The sequence below is a fragment of the Haemorhous mexicanus genome, chromosome 17 (genome assembly GCF_027477595.1).
Source record: "Haemorhous mexicanus isolate bHaeMex1 chromosome 17, bHaeMex1.pri, whole genome shotgun sequence".
NCBI classification, from domain to species: domain Eukaryota; kingdom Metazoa; phylum Chordata; class Aves; order Passeriformes; family Fringillidae; genus Haemorhous; species Haemorhous mexicanus.
The window spans coordinates 10,671,913-10,695,417 of NC_082357.1; the positions used below are offsets into that span (position 1 = coordinate 10,671,913).

Here is a 23,505-nt window from a genome sequence, read left to right on the forward strand (position 1 = left end):
CTTCCCAAGTCCATTCCAGGCTATAAAATCATTGAAACAGCAGCAAACTGCTGGGTGGCCACCTTTGAGTCTTGCAGTAACTATCCTTTTAGTCTGGTATTAGCTATATTTTATCATTTAGGTAGCACTGTGTATGAGCTGTTAAGCCTGCAACTGGGCTTCAGGACAGGTATTTAAGTGCTCCACAGGAAGAAAGGAAAGCTGCTTTCCAAAGGAGAAGAATAGCAACCTATAGCTGGGGGTGGACCCAGTTAATCTCCTGTTATCTGTTCCCATAGCCAAATTATGCTCCTATCAGTGTTAGTCCTGTCCCTGCCAATGCAATTACAAAGCCTCACTGCTTCATATCTCTGAGTGAGTTTGCTGCTGCCCAATTCCCCTGGCTGGGTCAGGCAGGGGCTCTGTCTGCAAAATGGCCTGACCCAAGCAAACCTGCTCCCTGCTGCAGCAAAGCTCCTTGTCCTGCTCCCTAATCATCCCTAATCCCAGCAGCTGATTCCCCTGATTATGTGTCAGGACACGAGGGCAGCCTGTTTAAAAGGAGCTGTTTTCCAAGCAGCAGCACTTCCTCTCCTTAGCTCAGGGATGTGGCTCTGACACAAGAGGTGTCTCAGAGATGTCTCTGGACTGCAGCACGGGAAGACAGCATGTGTCTGTCAGGATAACACTTAGCTCACTTTGGGCTCTTTGCCCTATTTTCTAGCTTTCTGGCTGCTGTACAGATAATAGAACCCCTCCAGAGCAGAGGAAGTCTGGCACTGAGCAGGATTCTTTCGAGTAATGCACGGCCCTGGTGGGTATTAATCCTGGTAGCTCAGGCAGGTGTATGTTAGTGATCCTGGAAACTAAATCCAGATTTCCTTGGTAAAGGTTTAGTTTTTGTAATACTATTTTCTGAAATACTAGAGTGTCTGCAGAGCCTGCAGTTGCACTGTGGTGATTTGGTTCATGAGCAGCAAGAAGAAAACTCCTGAGAAGTTATTCATGTTGAGGCTGGGGGACCAAGTAATTGGCAAAAAAAAAAAAAAAAAAAAAGAAGAAAAAAAATTACAGAAGCATTGAAGAGAAGCTTGAAATATAAATATGAATAATTATTTCTCAAGCTTGAGAAATAATTTCTAATTATTTCTGAACACGAATCACTATGTTGATTTATCCAAATACTGCTGAACACCAAACCAAGTCCCAACCATAGCTGGAAAGGAGCTGACTCACCAGATTTATTCATGACTGTTCATTTATCAGAGCAGCTTTCTCTCTTCTGTTTGTAAGCATGACTCACTTCTACAGCCACCAGATCAGATCACAGTTGCATCTTGTCTTGTGTCAACACAAACGTGTCCCTGTCCTGTTTAAAATCATTCTTTGCTTCCTTTGTGTTTTCTGAGTTGTGCCATGGTGGGAAAACCTTCATGGGCTTTGATTTCCCCTTAGTTCTTCCTTCTTCCCTACACGTGTAACCACGCTGATTTGTCTTTTCCTCATGCTGTAGTTGGGCTGGTGCCACCATGTAATTTTTAACTGTGTGCTGTATCAACAGACCTCCATCTGTCTCTCCTCCAGAGCTTTCCAGCCTGCCGTTATAAATATCTGCCAAATCCTTCTCCAAAGAGAGGATCACCAGATTCCAACTGTTTGCAAAATAAGAGCTGCTGCCAGAAATCCTCTCCCACCGTCTGCAACCTGTGCAGAGCCTGTCCCTGCTCAGGGTGGGATGGCACTGCTGGCACTGAGGAGCTCAGACTGGAATTCATTGTCCCTCAGAAGTTGTGGTGGTCTCTTTGCTCAAGTGTCTCATTAGACGTGTCATTTTATTAGACATAATAGATATATTATAGATATATTAGATATATTATTATATTATTCATTAGATATAACCTTCAATAACCATCAGATAACAAAATCAAACTAACTTGTATGTAGGGGTGGGGTTTTTTCCCTTTTAAAATGCAATTCTGTTTTGAAACATGTATTGGTGTGGATTAGTTCCAGTGCTGTTTTAAAAGATGTTTTACTTGACCTGGAAGGGTCTGGGAGTTCATTCCCCTTTCCCAGCCTGTCACTTAGGGCTGAAGACTAGTTACCATGATCTAAATGACTGGACTTGCTGAGAGAAGTTTGATCTTCCACCTTCTCTATATTTTTATGTCAGAATAAATCATTAGAATTAGCAAAAACCAGACTTGCTCAGATTGTGCACAGTTTAAAACAAAGGGCAAATTTTAACAAGGATGAAATAAAATTATGTATCAATGCAGCTACATAAACTAAATATTCTAGATTATGATGTAGGTGCCCTTTGACACTTGAAGCCATTTCCATATCAGTCTGTTAATGGCACTGGTTCAGAGCTCTGTTAGACTCATGTGGCTTTGTGAGCTCAGTTGTTTCCTGGGCTACACTCCACACACATGTGAGTGTTTGCTGGTGGTGTGGCAGCTTGCTCTGGCTGGGGAATTCCCAAGGAACCTCTTCAGGTACTGCTGCAGACATCAAATTAAAAATAAATGTCTGCTTGAGTAAAAACCTGCCTAGTTAATATTAGATCCAAGAAACCAGGTTTCTGTGATATCTGTGGAAGATTGGAGTAAGTCAGCACAAAGGATATTTCAAGGTGGTTTCAGCAGAGGTTTTCATGTTTGGATCTGCTACATCTTAGTTCTGGAGAGCTCTGCAGAGGAATATGAGGAATGTAAAGCATCTTGGGGGGTTGGTAAATCCTCCTTCCAGTCCACTTTTTGAATAACATGGTATTTTCAAGAGGCAGAGAAGTGGGTACCATGTGTTGGACATGGGCCATGTGAAAAGTGGCTGGAGAGTGGTTTTTGTAGAGGGAGGCACCTTAAGCACTGATGAAACTTGGGGGTTTGTTTCATGATGTGTCATCAGGTTCAAAAAATGCAGGAATTTCCATTGTCTAGATTGCACTGTGGATTTGGTGTCCATTTTTGAAGGTTTTAGGGCAATCAACTTCATTATTTCATTAGGAGGGTGTGCAACCCCTTAATAATACATTATGACAGCAGGAAAATATGTACAAACAAGCCTGAGCCTGCAGGACAGCTGTACTTACTCCCAAATGAAAAATACCCTCAGCCCTTGCTGGGGGTGGCAGGGAGCACAGGGAGCAGTGAAAGGGAGCAGGGCTGGGCTGGGGCAGGGCTGTGCTTGCAAGGCTGAGATCCAGCCCCCAGCTCAGTCTGATGTTCTGCAGCAAGGTTTTCTCATAAAGGAGCAGCCACGGTTTCTTCTAAGGTGTCCAGGAGATAAAAAGCAGAAGGCACTGATTAGCTAATTAGTAATATTTTCTGCACTTTAACTGCTGTGCTTGATGTGCATAAAGTTTGCAAAATCTCGGGGTGAGGGTTTGTTGAAGAAATCAACCCTTTTAAAATCTGGAGAGGAGGGAAGGTTACATGCAAATATGTAATTTTATGGCCAGCAGAAATAGGTGAATCTTTTTTCTTTGAATTAATATTCAGGCCTCATTCCTTCATTTTAAGGGAATATGCACCATGAGCTTGCAGCTCTCCTAACTCTTGTCTAGACTGCTTAGGAAGAGGTTCTGCTCTCCCCTGTTCCTCTTTGTGGCTCTTTTGCATTTCTTATGGAGACTAAGCAAAATACTATTTTTTATTTTATGCCAGGCTCGCTTTTAGCTTGTGTCCTTGTGAACTCTTTGTGGCCACAGCAGCTCCCTGGCAGGACTGCTGCCAAGTGCTGACCACCTCCATGACCACTGCTGTGACACTGGTCAGTGCCATTTTCCCAGAGCATCCCTGAGGTGTTTAAGGTCGCTCTGACCTTGACTTCTTTGGGCACAAGACAATACCTTGATGTTGTTCATCATTTAGGGCAAGATAGAGTACCTTGCCAAGATGTTAATATAATAAAAAGAAATGTCTGAGAAAGGATATCAGGCTTTCAAACCCTGCTGGGTGCACAGCAAAGTCTTCATACAGCCAAAAACCACAGGGCTTATCTGGTTTCTCCAGCAGCTTGGAGAGCCCCAGGTGGGTTTGTGGGCAGAGAGCAGCTCTGGTAGTCACAGTGGTGGGTAGACACAGCTTCAGGTCCCCAACAATCCCAAAATTAGGACTTCAGGGGAGGTTTGAGCTCTGCACCAGCACGATCCCAAAGCCTCCCATGCACCAAGGTCCCCATGCAGGAGCTGTATTTTAGTTGCCAGCAGGCAGCATGCGTGACACATGAGCTGTCAGCTGGGCCACCTGTGGCAGCAGGGAGTGAGAAAGAGCTTGGTTTTCCTCTTCTGGAGAGCTGTCCTCCCTTGCAGATGCTCTGCAGGCAGCTCTGCTGTGCTTATCTCCCTCTGAGGACTTCACCACAGGTAGAGGTGGGACCAGATGTTGCACTGGTCAGCTGCTTGGGCTGTGCTCCATCCAAAAGGACTGGAAGGTGCTTGGAGTGAGACAGAGATTTGCTACTCTCTTACACAGAGCTTTGTATTTTCCATGTTCTGTGGTGTGGAATCTTTAGCCCTCCTATTTCCAGCTTTCCTATCAGAATGACATTTTTTATTGGTTCTTAAACTGAAGAAACAACAAACTCTGCATCTTCTCTCCAGCACAGTCTTGTTAATGTTCTTTGAAAGATGACAAGTGTTGTGGCCATCAAACTGCAATGATCCTGTTCCTTCTGAAAAGAGAAAAACATGTCACTTTTGGCTCTAAGTAATACAAAGGGAGAGGGATATTCTAGATGGGAGTTGCATGGCTGCCAAAGATGAAAGAAAAATGTTATTACTTTTGGAAATTTCATAATTACAGTTAATGATAATTTAATGAAATGACATTGTCTTCACCGCTATGGCTAATGAAATATTTGAGAGTGATAAAACAGATCTTGTTAAACAGAGCAAGGGTTTTGAGTGGAACAGCTTTGTGACAGCACACTGCCTGCACAAGTCTTGAATTCCTATTTTTTGCTAGAGTAGCTCAAAAAGGAAGATAAAATGAAGGCTGCATGGCAAATAATGCACAAATGAGGTATTTAAAGGTCTTCCATTAAGCAAACAATACTGAACTCCTGAACAGCATGTTGATGACTGAGCACTGCTCCTTAGGAATGCTAACCCTTCATTAAAGCACTTCCCTTGTTTTCCTTTGCAGGCAAACCAGAGAACAAGAAACCCCGCCTGACTTTTTTTACTTCTCAGACTATGAGAGACATAATGCAGAAATAGCAGCATTTCATCTCGACAGGCAAGTGGAACAGATTTACATTAAAAGGGGAAATATTGTGATGAGTTGCTGCACTTGGCCATTCCTGCAACTGAGTTACTTTTTAAAAGGGGAAAGTGGAATAAAGGTGGGGAAATGCCACGAATAAATGAAATGGCAGATGATGAAAGAGCAAGTTAATAATTAGGAAACGCGACTTTCTCTGGGAATGAGAAACCTGGCAATAAGTAATTCTCAAAAAGAAAGAGAAGTTGTATTGAAGGGAAGCTGAGGAATTAATTTCCCTTGTGATCTTGCAGAGCATATGGAGAGGACCCATCACCCAGGGAATGTGTCACGTTAGTGTGACAGCAGCCTGGCTCACCCCAATTAGCTCCAGGGCACAGAGATCCAAAGGAGCCAAGGGGAAGGGATGAGATGGAAGGGAGTTCTGGATTCACAGCAAAAAGCTGGGACTGTCCCACATCAGGAGCATATTTATGGCACAAGTTAGTGGGAAGGAGAGGGCAGTGGTGGTCATCTCATGCTCCTGTTGCTGAAAATGTCCCCCCCTCCAGAGTTAGTGCAGGGCACAGTGGATACCCCAAGACTGCAGCTCTCCCTGCCTGCCCGGGTGAGGGGTGGGAATTACTCATTAGTGATTAACAGCATGTCTGCAAACAATGGCATTTCTCTGAAGCATCTTTCACACTGTGAAAGGCCAAGAAACATCCTTTCAAAAGTGCAAAGCTTTGGAGCCTCAAATTATTTGGGGCTTTGTGTCTCATTGCTGCCTTCTGGAATGATGGCTGGGCAATGGGAATGTGTCAGTGGGTGGCACTGGGTAGGTTTTCCAGTAAAAGCCAATCCTGATCAGATCCTTCAAGGATCTTCTCTATTTCATTGTTGTTGACCTTGGTGTTGATCCCTTCTGCTTTATATTTTACATTGCCATTTTAAGCAGATGGTGCTGTAGAAAAAAAACATCAGTGGAGTTCCTACGGGGGGTATGTTAAATATCCACATCCAAGCTGGAAAAGCAGTTGCTGCCCAATGAGGAAAATCTGAGCAGCAGACAGTGGATATAAAAATCCTGCCTATGGGGAGACTTTGTATGGGGTCTTTGCTCTTTTACTGTATCTAATAGCAGTGCTTCACAGGGAGGTTTTTATGATCTATGAAGGCAGAGGAGTTTGGGGTAGGGAGAGGCTCCTCTCCCAGCCTTTGCCCGTGGGAAGATTTTTGGTCTCAGGGAGATTGTTTAGGTTGGTATAAGGGTATTAAAACAGAGAGGAGCAGAAGGAAATAAATCAAACACATACTAAGGCTGTCAGAAAAAGAATTACATGGTGTTTATGGAGGAAAGAGGCTGAAATCCCATTCCCCAAGTCACTTAAAAACTGGTGAGCAAAATGCATGTCATAACAATCATGAAGTAGCACCAAGTGAAAAAATAAATTTTTGCTGTCTCTGGTTTTTGGAATTGTATGTATCTTCATTTTTACCATGGAACTGTGCCCTCCCTAATTCTCTTGTGTTTTACTCCATACTACATAGGCAATGCAGAGCTCATCATATTCAGGACATATTTTGTAACACATTACATGAGGAATTATCCAGTTTAAACTGACGGGCTTTATACTCCTTAAAGCCCACAGATAAATGTGCCTTCAGAGCATAATGAAGCCTCCTAAAAGCTGTGACTCTCATTACACTTTAATCCCTCCCATAACCCACGTCTCCTCTGCCTCTTGCAGGATCCTGGATTTCCGGCGCGTGCCCCCGGTGGCAGGCAGGCTGGTTAACATGACGAGGGAAATTCGAGATGTTACTCGTGACAAGAAGCTGTGGAGAACATTTTTCATCTCACCAGGTAGTCCTGGAAATAACTCTCTCTTCTCTCTATCCCGCTGAACACATACTTAAGGAAACGATGTGTAGATTGCTTAATTGCTCAGATATTTCTAATAAAACTGTCTTCTAGAGCTTTGAATAAAAATAAATGTGGAGACACAGCTTACAAAGAAGGCTTTATTGTTTTGAGTTGAGTGCCTTTTCCCCTTGACAAATTATCTGCAGAGAGAGGCTTTTATGTTCACCAAAGCAGTGTATTCAAAAAATGGTTTATGTAGAACAATTTCTAATGCAATTTTTCCTGGTGCTCTCAGTTTACCCAAACCCTTATTATCCAGCCCATTAGTTATTCAGGGTTTTTTTTTTTTTTCCCCACTGCAATCTGATCTGTCACTTCTGTTGGTCAGATGCATTTATTTCTGGGTTTGACTGGAGTACCAAACTTAATTTCTCAGAGCCGTTCAGGTTTTATTACAACAGGAATTTGGACAAAAAAATCAGGAAATAGATATGTAATATCTCCTGCTTCCAGCTCAAATTCTCTGTTGGGCTAGAGGTGACCTGAATTGTTCCCAGTCCTCACTCTTGCTTCGAGGGCTGACCCAGAAGCTGATACCACTCACTCTTCAGCCTTTCACAACATTTTGTGGACCTAGTCAAGGATGGAGCTCCACAGGGTGGGAATTCTACAAGCACAGGATAAAACCTTATCCTGCTCACCAGAATATACAACTGGAATAGGGAAAAATGGGCAAAAGGTGGGAAAAAAGGGAAGCATCTCTTGTTTAGCATCTAGGATGCTGACATGGAGAAATTAAGGCTCTAAGTTAAGGCACAGAAATGGGGTTTTTTTACATATAGAATTTATAGGTAGTAGGTTCAATTTAAAGCACAGTGCCATGTTCCAGTAGTGTAATTCATGTTGCTTCAGCTATGTGCATGTGTGCTTTGCTGATCTGAGGCTGTGACTTGTGTAAGAGGCAATCTGGAGCAGAAACCTCTGGAGATCTCTCCCTTGCTCTGTGTGTGATTGGCCAGAAGCTGTTTATCCCAGATCCCTAAAGCAGAGATCCAAAGACTTAATTACAGTTTCTCCCAATGTAACTGTAATTTATTGCTGTTAACTAGAAACCAGGGCCCTGTCATTGCTGAGCTTTTGCTCTTAAAATGTTTATCACACTTTTCTGATCCACAATAAAGTCATTATTATGGCTGTTATTTTTAGCTTCATATTTATGTTCAGCTCTGCAGGACACAGTTGAGCAGCCAGTTATTTATTCCAGGAACTTCACTTGTGAATTACATTACATAATTGCAGAAGGTTTCATTCTGCCCAGTAATATGAGCACTCCAATTTTACATGACAATACATGTTCACCAAACCTGGTGGACACAACATTTCTGCATTTCCCTTAGTTGCTTTCCCTCCTTATTTGTTTCTCTATACTCTTTTGTGGTTTGAGTTTGATTTTTGTAGGTAAATACATACAAAAAATGGCCAAAAAAAATTGTTTTGACTGTGCACAAGGTACTTTAGCTCACTTTTAAACATAAGCCATTTTATTCCTATTTTGGCAAGTAAGAAGTGGATTAATAGGTTTGCATGATTTTTAGTGTTCCTAGGTTATACTTCAAGACCTAGGGGTGAACTTGAATTATTTCTGAGAATTACAAAACTGTTCTCAAGTACTGAGCAGCTTACATCAGCCAGAGCAGGGCAGTACAGAGTTAAGGCTGCCAATTTGGATGAAGATCTTTATCTTGCCATTATGAAATTCCAGACATCCAAGCATAATCCTTTATTCAAATTTATTTAGAGGTCTCAGATAAATTCAATTAAAATATTTGATGAACTATGAATCAGGCTTTTCTGGAGAATAAAATGCTCAAGCAATTAATTTTTCTTTCCACTTTACATTTCCTGAATCAATATACTTTGGTTAAATCATGTTGGTTACTTGTCAGAGTTCTTCCCTACAAGTCCCCAGCTTAATTAGTCAGATTCTCATTAACATATGCCCCTCTGTCTTGTATTTCATACTGACCTTAAAAGGCAGGCATTAATTAATGCTTAATGAAAAAATAACAAAGACCCTAAATTAAGCTTTTAGGAACAGCTTCCACAGGGCCAGCAGGCAGCTCAGGCAGCAGAGTGAGGGCAGGGAAGGAAGAGAAGAGGGAGGTGCTGGGGTGAGGCTCACGGTCTGGGGGGTGAGGATGAGGAGGGAACAGGGAGCCTGAGGAAGGCTCAGGGGCTGACTTGCCCCTCTGGCAGATGAAGGGCAGCTGAGGATGCTGGTTTTGAGGGAGAGCTGCCTCCAAAGGTGAGGGATTGAGGTGAGACCTCTGGGTACATGCACAAACCAGGCTGTGCACCAGCATTAGCTGTAGAGGACCCTCTGGGACTCCCTTCAGGTGGCTCTGTCACTGCATCTCCATCCCAGCAGTGCTCAGTGACAATTAATGGTCATGGGGACACTTGGGGCCTGCTGGCAGAATATCCCTCTCCATGCACACATACACAGCCCTTAAAATTAAACGAGCACTAAGTGAAATTGATTTTATAGGAAGATGTTCCCTTCAGGCTGGGAGCCCATGGTTTGCACTCTCAGAGGGTGATTATTGATGATATTCATCAATCACAGGACCATGGAATTCCCTGAGTTGGAGGGGGCCCATCAGGCTCAGTGAATCCAGCTCCTGGCCCTGCACAGGGCCCCCCAAGGATCCCACCAGCAGCTTTGTGTTATCTCCCAGCCCTGTGTGGGGATGTGTTGGAAGAAACCTCACTCCATTTCCACTCCTGGGCCACCTCCCTTGTCCCATCAGCGTGGAAATCAGGGCCAGGGAGCCACAGGCAGCTTCAGAGCACAGTGCCCAGCAGCATCCCTGCTCCATGGAAAAGTGACAATGGCTGTGAGCAGGCAGGTCAGGGCATGCATTAGGCTGCACTCAGAGAGAAAGCAGATTGCAGAAAAGTGCACTTTCAGGCAGTTTGGTCTTAAACATGAGAAATGGAATTAGGTCAGTAATTATTTAAATTAATTTTACGTCCTCTGCAGCAAGGCAGGCTGCAGTAGCCCTGCTACTTTTACAAATGAATGGTAATTTGCTAGGAAAAAAGAGACATATTAATGATGTCAGCCTTCATTTTGGAAGTAATTGAGGCAGCAGCTTAAAGAAATCAATGTTACACAGCTAGTAAGCACTATGTTTTTGTTCATATTAACCAATTCCAAGGGATTATGGATTTTTTTTCCCTCTCAGCATACAATAGCAGTTCTGAATTACCTATTATTTTGAGCAGGTAAATGAAAGATCTTTTCATGCATTGCTGTAGTAAATATTCAGGATTCTTTCCAGTACTCCAATTGCCAGTGCTTGCTAAATGTCCTCTATTAACAGTCATGCAAAGCTGAATAAAAGAATTGCTCTGCCGAGCAATTTGCTTCAAGGTATCCCCCTTGTTCCTTTTCTTCCTGAGAAGAATTATTGTTCAGCTATCAGGAGGATGCACAGAGAATTTGCAGATGAGTACACAGACACTCTGGTTCTTAATTGTTGTAATTAGTTGGAGTTTGGATCACCAGACCATGATTTTTGCCTGCATTTCATTACAAACCACATCCATTCCTCCTCAGATAATGCAAATCAGACACTGCAACATGGGGTTCTCCTGTCTCTCTGGTGCTTTGGGGAAACAATTTTGGTTTGTAGTGAAGAAGTGTTTTGCATGTTGGAAATGCTCAGCACTTGGACATTCCAGCATGTATAAACATCCCTCCCTGTCTGCTTTGCCAGCACTGCTGCTGTTGCCATTCCTGCCCACCCTGCAGGAGCACAAATTCCTGGCTGTTGCTCCTTTTGCAGGTGTACTTATGCAAGAAACACCTTTATCTGGTGAGAGGAACATATGGTTTGGGCAATTTTAGTCAGAGGAGGAGGACTGTGCCCCAGTAGGGAGCTCATCTCCCCTTTCTCTCTGATTTTTGCTTTGGAAAGCCAAACCCTGCTCTCTGCGTGGGATTGCCATGGAGCTGGTGTCTCTAGCTGGAATCTCACCCTCAGCCTGCTGTGCAGAATGTGGGTCACCTACTTAGGTTTCAAAGAGCCTTGCTACAGCACCTTGAAGTCTTAAATGAGATCTGTGGTTTTCTATATTTGGTGCCTCTTTTTTTCCCTTACATTTTTAAGAAACCTTAAAAATGAATGTTTCCCCAGATAATTCAGGCTGCTTCATCTTACTGCTGGTATGTAAGGACTAGGGCAGACATAATAAGGTGTCTGTTCTGTATCAATCAAGGCAGTTAATTTCTTTAGCAGGAGCTTGAGATCCAGCATCCTTTCACCTCCACTATCCCCAGAAATTGAGCAGGAGCTGCAGGGAGTAGGTACCACAGGTCTGAGCCCATGGGGGGAATAACTGCTGGCAGAAAAGGATTTGCCACTGAATATAACTTGTCAGGGAGAAATACACTTGTGGTTTTACTGCAAGTTCACTGTCTTAATGGCAGGACACACCTTGCCATTGCTCAGGGATGCTGGAGCAGGCGATGGGGCTCTGTGGAGGATCAATAGCTGGAAGATCCTGGCAGGGATGAGTGGGATGAGTGGCAGGCAGCACGTGTGCTCACTGCACAGCCCTGCAGCAGCAAGCAGCAGCCCTGCCAGAGCCCCCAGCTCTCCTCAAGATTTACCTGGGTTCCAGGGTGGTTACTGATTAGCCCCAGTTGCTTTCGTTGACAATACAGAGCAAGCTTTCTTTGTTCCCCAAGCTGAATACAGAAGCAAACTATTAAACAGAGTATTTATCTTCCCACTGAGCAAAATGCTGTGTTTAATACAACTCCTTTTTCTTGAAAGGTCAGATTTACATAGTGAGCAGCAGAGGCTCTGATGGCGTGGGGGGTGTTTGCTGGGACTTTTGCTCTTTACAAAACTGATCCTGCAGGAGATAAATGAGCACTGGCTTCCTGCTGCCAGGTGGAAGTCAGGTCATAGAAACCCTGGAAGATAAGTTATCTCAGGCAGTCAAGATAAATCTGCATGGTTCCCTCCCTCCACAAATGAGGGGGTGATGCTGAGACAGCTGAATTGAAGCCCAAGCCCCACTGCAGCTTCAAATCAGCAGGAACACAATTTTTAAGAGAGGATATTCCACTTGATAAAACACTGAATTGCAAACTCAGAAGTACAGATATGTTGAATGATCCCTTCCCTCCTTTTCTAGTTTCTGTTCTTGCCTTTCTCTTCCCTGAAGTGCTTTTCTTTTCCTTGAGTAATTGTCAACAAGCTTTTTGGCCACAGAGTAAATATTTGTGGACTTAGCCAGGATATATTTAGGTGCCACGATCCAACCCTGTAAATATAAATATACAGTTTGGGTAAGTTGTTCCTGAGCATGGATGGATGGGTGGCCCTTGTGAGTCAGCCACAGCAGAGTGGTGCAAAAAGGCTGTCTTAGAGTACAACTTCATGGGCAAATCAGGTGGCCATCAACAGAGAAAGCTGAGACATCAGTGGGAAGCTGGGACAGATTGTCAAGTAGCAGCACATCAGCCGTGTAGTGTGGTTATTCAGTGTAATTCCATGGTTTAACAGCCAGCCCCAGGTAGTGCAGCCGATTAATCAAAAGCATCACCTTTTTGCTGTTCTTTGTTCCCCTACCTGTCCTTCCTCAAACACAGCTCCTTGCTCTCTCCCTCCTGCACCCCCAGAGCTGTCCCTGTCCTCCTGACTCACCATCTCCCACTGGCAGTGCCCCATCTCCAGTGGGTGCTCTGCTGGATGCAGGTTTGGGCTGGGATGTCACAGGGCTGTGTGCTGCAGGGCATCACTGCCATGCAAAGCCACACTTCCCTTACTGTGGCAGGCAGAAAATCACCTCCTGCTACTCCCAGCCCTTCCTGCCTCATTTGCACTGAGCCTGCCCAGAGGGAGAGGAGCTCAGAAACAATATTTGAATTTAGAGGCCTTGTGGGGAATTAGGAAGCAATGTGACTTCTCAGCTTCATGCATTACCATGAGGAAAAGGCACAGTCTTCCTCTAATGACATTTTATGTGCATAAAGCAATGTCACAAGAGTTGTAGCACACTGGCAAGAGCAGCAGTGTGCTCCTATTCCTGTTCACAGTCTGGTGTTGGTGGGCTTTGGGGATGAGCTGCTCTCTCTCACCTTCAGTGAATTCCTGTGGGCAGGATGTTCTTGTAAAGATGTGGGCGTTCCTGTTGGTACAGAAATATGTGGGGGCACTTTTGGGGGGGTTTAAGGTAACACACGGTCCAAAACCTGCAGCAGATTCTTTTTCTGTGGTTGTTGGAGTAATGTGAGGTGTGGAGGAAGGAATTAGTGTTTGAGATGTGTGCTGGCAGCGTTGCGTCCGTGCTATTTCCACCTTCCATGCACACCCCCACGGGACTCTGGATGGTAAATAATTCTCCTTGCAAAAACTGCCAGTTCTTCTCATACCAGCAAGGAAATGAATGAAATGTTCTGTGTTCTTAAAGAAACCAGCCAAGATTTTGAGAAGTGACTTAATGTTGGGCACATGCCACTTGGTCAGCTGTGGGATTTGGGGGTCCAGCCTGGGGGAGCAAATAGCTCCCAAGGAATGTATCAGTCTGGGAAAATGAAAGGAGAAAGGACAGGATTAAAAAAAAAAAAATTAGGTTTGGGGAATATAAATAGACTGGAAATAGTCACAAAGAGCTTTGCACAGGGCGTGGTCCCAGCTACTGAAATAATGTCTTTCTAGTGGTTTCAGTGGAGGAGAACTATGTGTGGTAACAGGGCTTTGGGTTTATTTCTGCTCCTACATACATCAGTGCTTTTATGAAACCTCAATACTAATTTAATGGTAGGCTTTAAAGCTCTTTTCCTTTCTTTGCCAGCCAACAACATCTGCTTCTATGGGGAGTGCTCCTACTACTGCTCAACAGAGCACGCCCTGTGTGGGAAACCAGATCAGATCGAAGGGTCCCTGGCTGCTTTCCTGCCTGATTTGTCACTAGCAAAAAGGAAAACCTGGAGAAACCCCTGGAGGCGTTCCTACCACAAGCGCAAGAAAGCAGAGTGAGTAGTGGTGAGCAGAGCTGCCCGGGGTGACAGGGAAATAACCCAGTCCCTGCCCTCAGGAGAGCAGCTGGGCTTCCCCAGCCCCTGGGAAGGGACAGGGCACTGCACGTGCCAGGAGCTGCAGTCTGTGGTCCTGAACCCAAATTCAGCGGCACAATTCCCTGATGGGACAGTGGCATGGACAGGATGCAATGGGACCTGTCCAAACCCTGTGAGAGGGAGGAAGATGCACTGCTCTCAGCAGCCCCCAACAAGTGCCAGCTGTTTGCACCACATGACTGATGGTGCAGCTAGTCTCCTAAATCCTGAAGCAGATAGGTTTCAGTCTTGTGATTTTCTTCCTTTTTCATCAGTCACAATCTTCCTTGCTTGCCTGCATTGCTGGAATTTGCTGCCTCTAGCTGACCCTGCCCTCAACTGAACGTGATACAAGTAGATCTTTGCAAAATAACATTCTTTTTGTCATTTTCAGTAAGCTTTGTATGTTGCATAAAATATCAAAATATTGCCTTTTCCAGATGGGAAGTTGATCCAGATTATTGTGAAGAGGTTAAACAAACACCCCCATATGACAGTGGGACCAGAATTCTGGATATAATGGATATGACAGTTTTTGATTTCCTAATGGGTATGTTTCATCTCTTTCAAAAATTAAATGCAACATTTAATTAGAATAGGAACCATTTCTTTCTGCACTGCTCTGCATAGCTCAGCAGTTTGCTAAAGCGTGGCTGAAGCTGCATTTACTGTATGTGCTTTTCTAGATGATTATGAGGAAATGCAGATTTACATGGTTATGTATTCCCATCAGTGCAGATTAAAGGAACAAAGATGTTCAGAAATGCAGAGGGGTGATGAATGCAGGTCAGGCCAGTCTCCTTCACAACAGTGAAGGGCTTCACAGTTTGCTTTAGTGAGTGCTTTGCCCCTGTAATATATGGCTCCTGGATGCACATGCAAGGACTGCTCATTACTGGGGCTTTGTTTTCATCCTGCAGGAGTGTTCTCTGCTGCTTCTCTATAAAATGTCAGGGCTGGGGGGGAAGAGGCATTGCTTTGTCACAAAGGTAGCTGTGGATTGTACCAGGAATTTTTCTGTTTGTGTAACCTGATCTCAATAAAATAACTATTTACAGCCAGGTACTAGTGATCCATTCCAAGCCTAATACTCATTCCCATGTGAAACCTTTGCTGCTGCAGTAAATACACCTCTAAGTTGCCAACCTTGATCCTTGGGCACATGCCAGCATGGACACATCCTGTGCCACTGCCCCCGCTGAGATTCCTGCAATAGGCTGCAGCAGGAGAGGCCAGGTGACAGCTCAGGAGCCATATGTGGCATCTATAAGTAGCTCAAGACCCCTGCCAGGGAGACAAAATTCATAGCTTGGCAGCAGTGCTCTGCACATTGGCCTTAAAAAGCAGCTCACACAGGGAGGGCTGTGCAGCTGTGCAGACCAGCACCATCCTGATCCATATTTTACAAACATGAAGCTGTTCTGGCTTCCCAGGCAGCCAGCAACTGGGGCAAGGTCCTTACCAGAGGAAAACCAGGATGTTTGGTTGGGGTTCAGGAAGCTGAATGCAGTATTAACAAAGTGATCAGGATTAACACCCCTGCTCAAAGCAGGCATTGTCTCCTGCCTGAGCAAAGCCTTGCACATGTCACAGGGACCATGTCTGCTTCACACACCCTGCTGAGCCCAGGCTGCAGCAGCAGCAGGGCTCCTGGCCAGCAGGGAGCACAGCTGCCCTACAGGTGACCAGGCTCCCCAGGCAGCTGAGAGGGGCTCCTTGGTGTACCCCAGGAGGGTTGGTGGGGTGGGGAAGGTTGGCTTTGCCTCCTGATGGGCCTTTTAGAGCTAAAATGTAAAAGCCACAGAGAACTTGAGAAGCTGCTGGAGGTTTAACAGCCCTTCCAGTGCCACACTTTGGGGTGTCTGCAGTAGGAGCAAATGAGCTCTGCAGGTTTGCTGCTTTCTCTGCTCTGTTTTTGGGGAGCACTGGGCTTTTGCATTGCAGGCTCAAGCCAGAGTGAGAATTTTCTTTTTTCTTCTGACCCATAGGTAACATGGATCGACATCACTACGAAACCTTTGAGAAGTTTGGAAATGAAACTTTTATCATCCACTTAGATAATGGAAGAGGGTAAATACCTTTCATAATCCTTCTGGGGTTAAAGGAAAAAAAAAGTCAGCCTTTAAAGCAGCCTTTGTTACATTCTTGCTCCTATCTTTAAATAGGTTTGGAAAATATTCCCATGATGAACTTTCCATTTTGGTGCCTTTAAACCAGTGCTGCAGGTATGTTTTCCCTCTGGAGGTGTTTTCTGGTTTGTACCATTGTTTCCACTAAGAGGACTGAAAATGTTCAAGTGAATATTTCATTGCACACTGTGGAGAGGAGGAGATGGTGTGATCCTGCCCAGCTAGCCCTGAGCATTGGCACTGCCACATCAAATGCTCTGTGGGATCAGGGCCTTGCAGGAACACAGCTGTGAGACATTGGGAGAGAAGCTTTAGGACAAAATACAGATCCCATGGAAGTCAAGTGACAAAATCCCAGCATGGTCACGTGCTTCTCAACAGCTTTCCTCGGTGCCCATGGCTGGGTTTTCAGAGGTGCCATTTAGAGTTTGAGCTCTGCAGGTGAGCTCTGTGTCTGTGGGGGCTCTGGGCAGCCCTGCAGGGTGAGCCTGAGGAGCCCCAGCTGCTGTCACACCTGTCCCTGCTCAGTGCCACGTGTGTCACAGGTGCCATTGCCAAGGTGGACATGGCCCTGGGAAGGCTGCTCCAGCTCCCCTTGGTGCCTTTCCAGGGGAGGGATGTGAGGCTGCCTGCACTGCCCCACGGATCTGTGCTCCAAAACCTCTGCAGCTCTAAGGGCCCCGAAAGGTCAGTGGCCAGGTGGCAGTGCCAGCTGCTCACTAGGACTGTGACAGTGCCTGGCTCTCCTCATTTCAGATCACAGAAGAAGGCTCTTACTCTTCTGTTGTAATTCTGCCATAAGCCTTTTAGCACTGTAGAGATCCACAGGGGTGGAAATTACTGATTTGCATTATTTTCCCTCCTTTTCTTAGAATCAGGAAATCTACCTATCTGCGATTACAGCTGCTAGCCAAGGAGGAGTACAAACTCAGTCTCCTGATGAAAGAATCTTTGCTAAAAGACAAAATAGCTCCAGTCCTCTACCAGCCTCACTTGGAGGCCATGGACAGGCGGCTGCGGATCGTGCTCAAGGCTGTCAGTGACTGCATAGAGAAGGATGGCTATGACAACGTGGTTGAAAATGACTTTAACCCTGATGCTGACACTGTAACAACTGAGAGGTAGTGAAATGGCAAGACTACGTTTTTACCAGCCGAGTCAAGAAGATTCAAAGAAGGAAAAGAAACGACAGAACAACAACAACAACAAAAATAAAGTCTTGCAAAAGACTGTGTATGCTACTTTGTGAATTCAGTGAATTCAGAAATGAGGTATAATTGTTCCCAAAGTAGGTAAAGTGTAGACTCTGCAAAGGATTAGTTCATTAAGAAAAATAAGTCTAATGTGATGCTTTTCATTAGTTCCTGAAGAGAGATTATGAAAAGATTCAGAAAATACTCAATCACGGACAGACAGCAGTCTGATAGCAAAACACCTCCTGTCCTTTTTGTATAGAAAGGAGGCCTTTACTTAATATTTTGTATTTATATATGGTATATCTATGAAACCCCAGACCTACCTTCCAAATTTAACTAAGAGGGACAGCATAGTTTTGTGACTCACACTTTATTTGTGGTGACAGTCCACTTAGTATTTTGTGTTAACCCTTTAAGTGCTCTAATCCACTGTATCTTATTTAAATTGAATGCTTATTTTCCCCCCAGCTACTCAGCATTTAAAGGGTTAAGGCATTATGAACTTTAAAAGGCAAAAAATAATAATAATAATGATAATAAATACAGGGGTTACCAGAAGGGAATTTCACTAATTGTGCTTTGACAGGAATACTTGAATGTTGGTTTTACAAAGTGATGTAAAATGACAAGTTGTACTATTTGTCCATAAGGAGGTGGCAGCTCTTATCTTTCTAGACTATCATAGCTGAGCTGCTACTTTTCAATTTTGCTTTTGATAGTTTTGTGTAAATATATACATATATGGGTAAAAAGCTGCTTTCAGCAGCTCTAGGCTTACTTTTGCAGCATTTTTGTGGAATTGTTTGCAACGTGGTAAAAGTGCAATAAAGATATGCAAAATGTGGAGCCATCTTGTCTAAATGGGTTCATTCATCTTGTTCAGAGCAAAGCTCTGTGCACCAGCCAAGTGCCCCAGAAGTGGTTGTTTAAATTGTCATCCCCTTTTGTGGAATAGCAAATGGAGCTGGAGAGGGGAATTGGTGATTAATTGGTGATTAATTGGTGATTAATTGGTGATCAATGCACGCTGCAATGCCAGCAAGGGCTGGGGTGTTGAAAAGGGTTAATCTTTCCAATGGAAGAATTGTTTTGACTGTCATTTCAGCATCCCTTCCTCTTGCAATTATGGTTGTAGAAACAAGCTGTGGAGCAGCACCTCTCAAAGGTTATGCCTTGACACACTGCCCAGAGGATTTAGAAACACCAGAGCCTCTGACTAGGGCTGCAAAAACCTTTGCACAACCTAGAAAATCCCAGCCTAAACTAGCTGGAAGCATGGCATTCTTATCCAAATAGCCTTGAATCATGCTCAGCTGCATTCATTTAAGATTTGTGGAGACTCTCAGCCCAAAAGCAAGCTATAAATTGAACACGTGGCTGTATCTGACTTGTGAAAACATGGTGTGGTACAGCAGGAATCCCTCATGGCTCCTCTGGGTGAGGAGAGAATTTATTGTGACAGTGTTCATCACAACTTTAATTCAAAGCTGCCATTTATTTCATTTGATGTCTTTTTTCCCAGGGATTCATAACCATATACTTTAAAAGCCAGGTAGAATAAAATGTAGGCATTTCAGCATATTAAAATTATGAATGAGAGAAAAAAGCTGCTGTATGGGCTCATTCACTTCTTAGGTTGATATAGTATCACTGAAAACCACATGTATTTTATATTTTATTGCCCATTTCAAATTCCCATGGTTCTCACATACATGGCATGCAAAGACAACAGAATATCTCACATTGTGCAACTGTGCATGAACTTGGAAGTTTTCTGGTTTATCCCATGGCTTTTTTTCACCTTTGAAGACCCACCTATGATGGCAAGCATTCCTCTGCAACACAGCACTGGAACTGCAGTGTTCACTCCCCATTAGCCAAAAAAAAACCAGAAACCAAAACATGGGAATATAAAAAGGTGAAATGGGTGGTATTATCCTTGGTCTGTCTTCAATGCCTGGCTGTGGTTTTCCTGCAGTTTTCTCACCATGAAATTGTGCCAGGGCAGCAGAGGAGCTGTGGAATCACCTTCCCAGGGCAGCTCTGCTCTCTGCTTCTGGGCTCAGCTCAGCAGACCTGGTTTGCTTTTGGAAAGCAGCACTTGGCAGCCTCTTTGTTCAAAGAGGATCAGCTCAGTGAAGGCCTTGGCTCTTTGAAGGCTGGGTGTAGGTCAGGGGCTCCTGCCAGGAGGGTTCAAGCTTCTCTCTCTGCAGAAGGCTCCCTGGTGCTGTCAGGGATGTGAACTTACTGTTATGGATCTGGTTCTGAATTTCTACAAGCAAAATCAGCAGGTTTTTTATAGATTAAGTGTTAAGTTATGGAATAGGTAGTGTTTGTACAGGGTATAAAAACTTAAGTTCATTAATCCTTTCCACACTGTAAAGATTTCCGAGGGCCTCCAGTTTCCTTCTCCTGGACTTTGATGCTCCTCCTTGTAAGCTCTGTGCTACAGCTTTCTAGACTTATAAAAATTCTTCTCATTTCTAGTCTTAAATTAGGCATACAGAAAAGCTGAGGGGGGAGCTTTCCTTTGGCATGAGACATGCACATACCTTGCAGGGTTGGCTCTCATGGAGGAGAGGTTTCCTTTCTCTGGTGCCTCTGATGAGAAACTGGGGTGAAAGAGCCCCATGTGGGCAGTGCAAGTCTGAACTCACTGCAGGGTGCTCAGGAGATGGATGGCAAGAGCTGAGCCCAGACCTCACCTGTGGTCAGGGTAGCTGAGGACACAGCTCATCTGGAGGATACTGCAGGGCTGGAAGGGATGATTAATTCGTTAAAAGGCTGTGCAGTTACTTCTCAGTATCCACCAGGAAGCTCTGGTGTGTTTGCATTCCTGCTGCCAGGCAGCTGGAGCTTTGACTCATGTTCATTTTCCAGGTTTTGGGGAAGGGAAAAGATTTATTGCCTTGTTCTGCTATTCCTTTTTTATGTGGGCAGGGTGAGTGGGCACGAGAGGCAGGAAACTGGAGCCAGGGAGTGAACTTGGGGCTCTGCCTTGCAGTTCTTGGGGTAACACAGCCCTGAGGAGGGCTCTGTGCAGCCTGGGGAGGGGCAAACCCCCACTTTTGGGGTGCATCTGCATTGCCCCCAGACACAGCTGGTCCAAATTCCTTCTGGAAACCTCATGGTTTGCCTTTAGGCAGAGGATGTTGCCACGTGAGCCCGTGGCTCTGAGAGGGCTGTCACTGTGTGTTTGGTCAGCAATCAGGAGCTGAGGAGGAATAGCATGAGGTGGTGTAACATCTCTTTAGGAGCCCTACATATTTACCAGACAAAAATGTTCACTCCAGGAAGATAAATAAATGTCAGAATTCAATTGGTTTGTCTCTGAATCTCAGAAGTTGGTGTAGCAGCAGGGCCCAGACAATTAACACACTGAGATAGCCTGTCAGGGGCATAATGTGTTCAGCACAACAAATACAGCATGCACAATAAATAACGGATAAAAATAGATAATATATTTCTAAAAGCACCTAATTGCAAGGGTATCTGACAGCTCAGAGCAGCTTACCGTATTCTCCTGAGTAATTCAGAGGAGAGCTTCATTTGTTTTTGTGGTTTTTCTGTTATTTAAGCATCAAAGGGAAATTGCAAGCAAAAAGCTCTCATTGTTTGAGGTAGGTATCACTGTTGTGATCAGCAGAGGCCGTGATGTATACACAGGCTGGAAGCCTGGAGCAGACTGCAGAGTAAGCAGCAGCAAGATGTGTTGTGTAGGAGGAGGGAAACTGGGATTCCAGCCTGGCTGCTGCCCTTGGGCACTGAACTGAAAATGAACTTCAGTGGGTGTTCCAGGGAGGAGCATCCAAAGGGTGTTCTGGTTCCATCTGCTGGGCCTGTCACTGGTGTAGGTCCAAGGGGGACACCCTGCTGGCCCTGCAGTGTGCCATTCACATTCTCTGGAAAATCCCCTCGCCCAGGATTTTTCTCCTGGGAAGCTGAGAAGCCTCAGAGAAAAAGGAAAACAATTCTTATCTCATTTGCTTCTCCTGTGCTGTGCTCATGTGGAATGTGTCTGGAGATTGTTTACCCACAGGTGATTGTTTCATTGGATTCTGCTGTGAGTTGCTTTGACTCATTGGCCAATCAGGGCCAAGCTGTGTTGGGACTCTGGAAAGAGTCAGGAGTTTTCATTTTTATCTTTTTAGCATTCTGTAAGTATCCTTTCTGTATTCTTTAGTGTAGTATAGCATTCTTTAATATAATATGGTATCATAAAATACTAAATGAGCCTTCTGAGAACATGGAGTCAGATGCACCCTTCCTGCCTTTGTCAGGGCATTCCCAGCAGATACAACACTGCAGCAATGGCTTTGTCCCCTTTGTTCCCTTGGCACATCCAGGCCCCACCTAATGACTGCCAGCAAGGCTCCTGTGACCCCAGCCTGAAAGGGCTGAGTGTCCAGCTCAGAGCTGGACACACACTAGAGCATTGATAATTTGCATCCTGAGGGAGAAAACTTTTCTTCTAGCACTGAGTGTATAACCACAAAGTTAATTTTCCAGAAATTATTCCAGCTATCAGTTGTTTCTACAGAGTTTCTTGCCCATGGCTGTTTATTTGGGGCTCAATACACAGAAATAATTGTGCTCAAGGAAAATTCTTTTGAAACAAAGTTCAGTGTTTGGAGGAAATTTTGAGTGTTGTGGGATGAGTTTTCACATGGAATTCTAAGTTATTACCAGTTGGAAGCTGCTGGATTTCTTGAGAATAATATTTTTTTGCTTAAAGTCTTCATAGGTAGCCTCCAGCCGTAACTCTGTCTGACCAGATCAAACTCAATTATCTGCTCCCTTCTCCATTTGCATCAGTAAAGTACCACCTCAATGCTTTTGGGGCTGGCTAGAAAAAAATTAAAAGCAATTCAATTTGGTGGGTCAAAAGACTTGAGAATTGAGGTCAGACAAGTTCTGGCCATGGTTAGAAATTATGCATCAGCAAAAAGGAGGCTGTTGATTTGGCAGCACCAATTGGTCTTCCCCCAATGCAAGGGCTGAGCAAAGATTTGTGTCTAGAAAAGAGCTCCTGGAATGGCTGCTGCTCCACCTTTTTAGCCATATTCAACACTTTCCATGGTTTTCCATTTATGTGACTCTGATGTAATTATGATGCCAGCTAAGGGGGTTTTGAGCAGGGTGGGGGGAATGCTCACGTCTGTATCCAATCTCCTCTGTGAGGATTTAGGTGCTGGGAGATCAGCTCCTCTCTTTCAAATGACCTTATCACACAATCAGCCCCATCCCCTGTCACAAGTAACTTGTGTTAAACCTTGAGTCTTGCTCAGGTATGGGCCCAAACCCAGCAGCTTGCAGATGGAATCAGCAGCTGGAACCAAAGCAGGACATCTCAAAATTGGAGATGTCAGGTCCGAGCACTCTCCACTTCCCTGAATGTGGGAATCTGGGTCACGTTGTGCCTTGGCCACAGTCATGAATTTCATTAGGATCTCATCATAAACTCCTCTGACACCTCTGGAAAGGTGCTGACTGACAGACACATGCACAAAACCACCTATGGCATCTGCTAGTTGACCTTGGCATAACTTTTAAATACATCCCAGGGTTCCTTAAGACAGAGAACTGAAAATCTCAGCCCCCCCAGGTGCTGTGGCTGTGCCAGCACAGCCATGTGTCACTGGAACACGGTGATCCCCGAGCACCCTGGACCACTGGAGCACCTGGGTGCCTGCAGAAGGTGCCATAAATCAAGGCAGGACAACAATCTGCCAGCATCTTCTGACTCCTCACACACACATAAATGAGAAAGGAGAGCTAAAGCTGTAAGTAAAATGTGAGGAATGCAGCTGAGGGAGCTGGGGGAAAGAAACTACCCAGAAATGACACAGGCAAGCTGATGGTCAAATCTGTCCTTGTGACCACCAAAACCTAAGGAGCAGCACTTATTGCTGTGATCATAGGCTGAGCTTTGAGATGGAGGACAAATCTGATTGTAAATCAAGCAAGTTAGGCTATCCAAAATTGCAAAGTG

At 44.6% G+C, this 23,505-nt stretch overlaps 1 protein-coding gene across 2 annotated transcripts in view; it reads left to right on the plus strand.

The window, feature by feature from the left end:
* FAM20C (FAM20C golgi associated secretory pathway kinase) overlaps positions 1 to 18,359 on the plus strand; it is a 58,681-nt gene extending 40,322 nt beyond the window's left edge. For both annotated transcript variants that reach the window (XM_059861284.1, XM_059861283.1), the window contains exons 5-11: positions 5,130 to 5,222; positions 6,938 to 7,053; positions 13,927 to 14,107; positions 14,629 to 14,738; positions 16,177 to 16,258; positions 16,354 to 16,413; positions 17,190 to 18,359. In XM_059861284.1, the coding sequence (XP_059717267.1) occupies positions 5,130 to 5,222; positions 6,938 to 7,053; positions 13,927 to 14,107; positions 14,629 to 14,738; positions 16,177 to 16,258; positions 16,354 to 16,413; positions 17,190 to 17,442 (895 nt within the window). In that variant the 3' untranslated portion in view covers positions 17,443 to 18,359. The remainder of the gene's footprint in view (positions 1 to 5,129; positions 5,223 to 6,937; positions 7,054 to 13,926; positions 14,108 to 14,628; positions 14,739 to 16,176; positions 16,259 to 16,353; positions 16,414 to 17,189) is intronic.
* Positions 18,360 to 23,505: the final 5,146 nt, after the last annotated feature.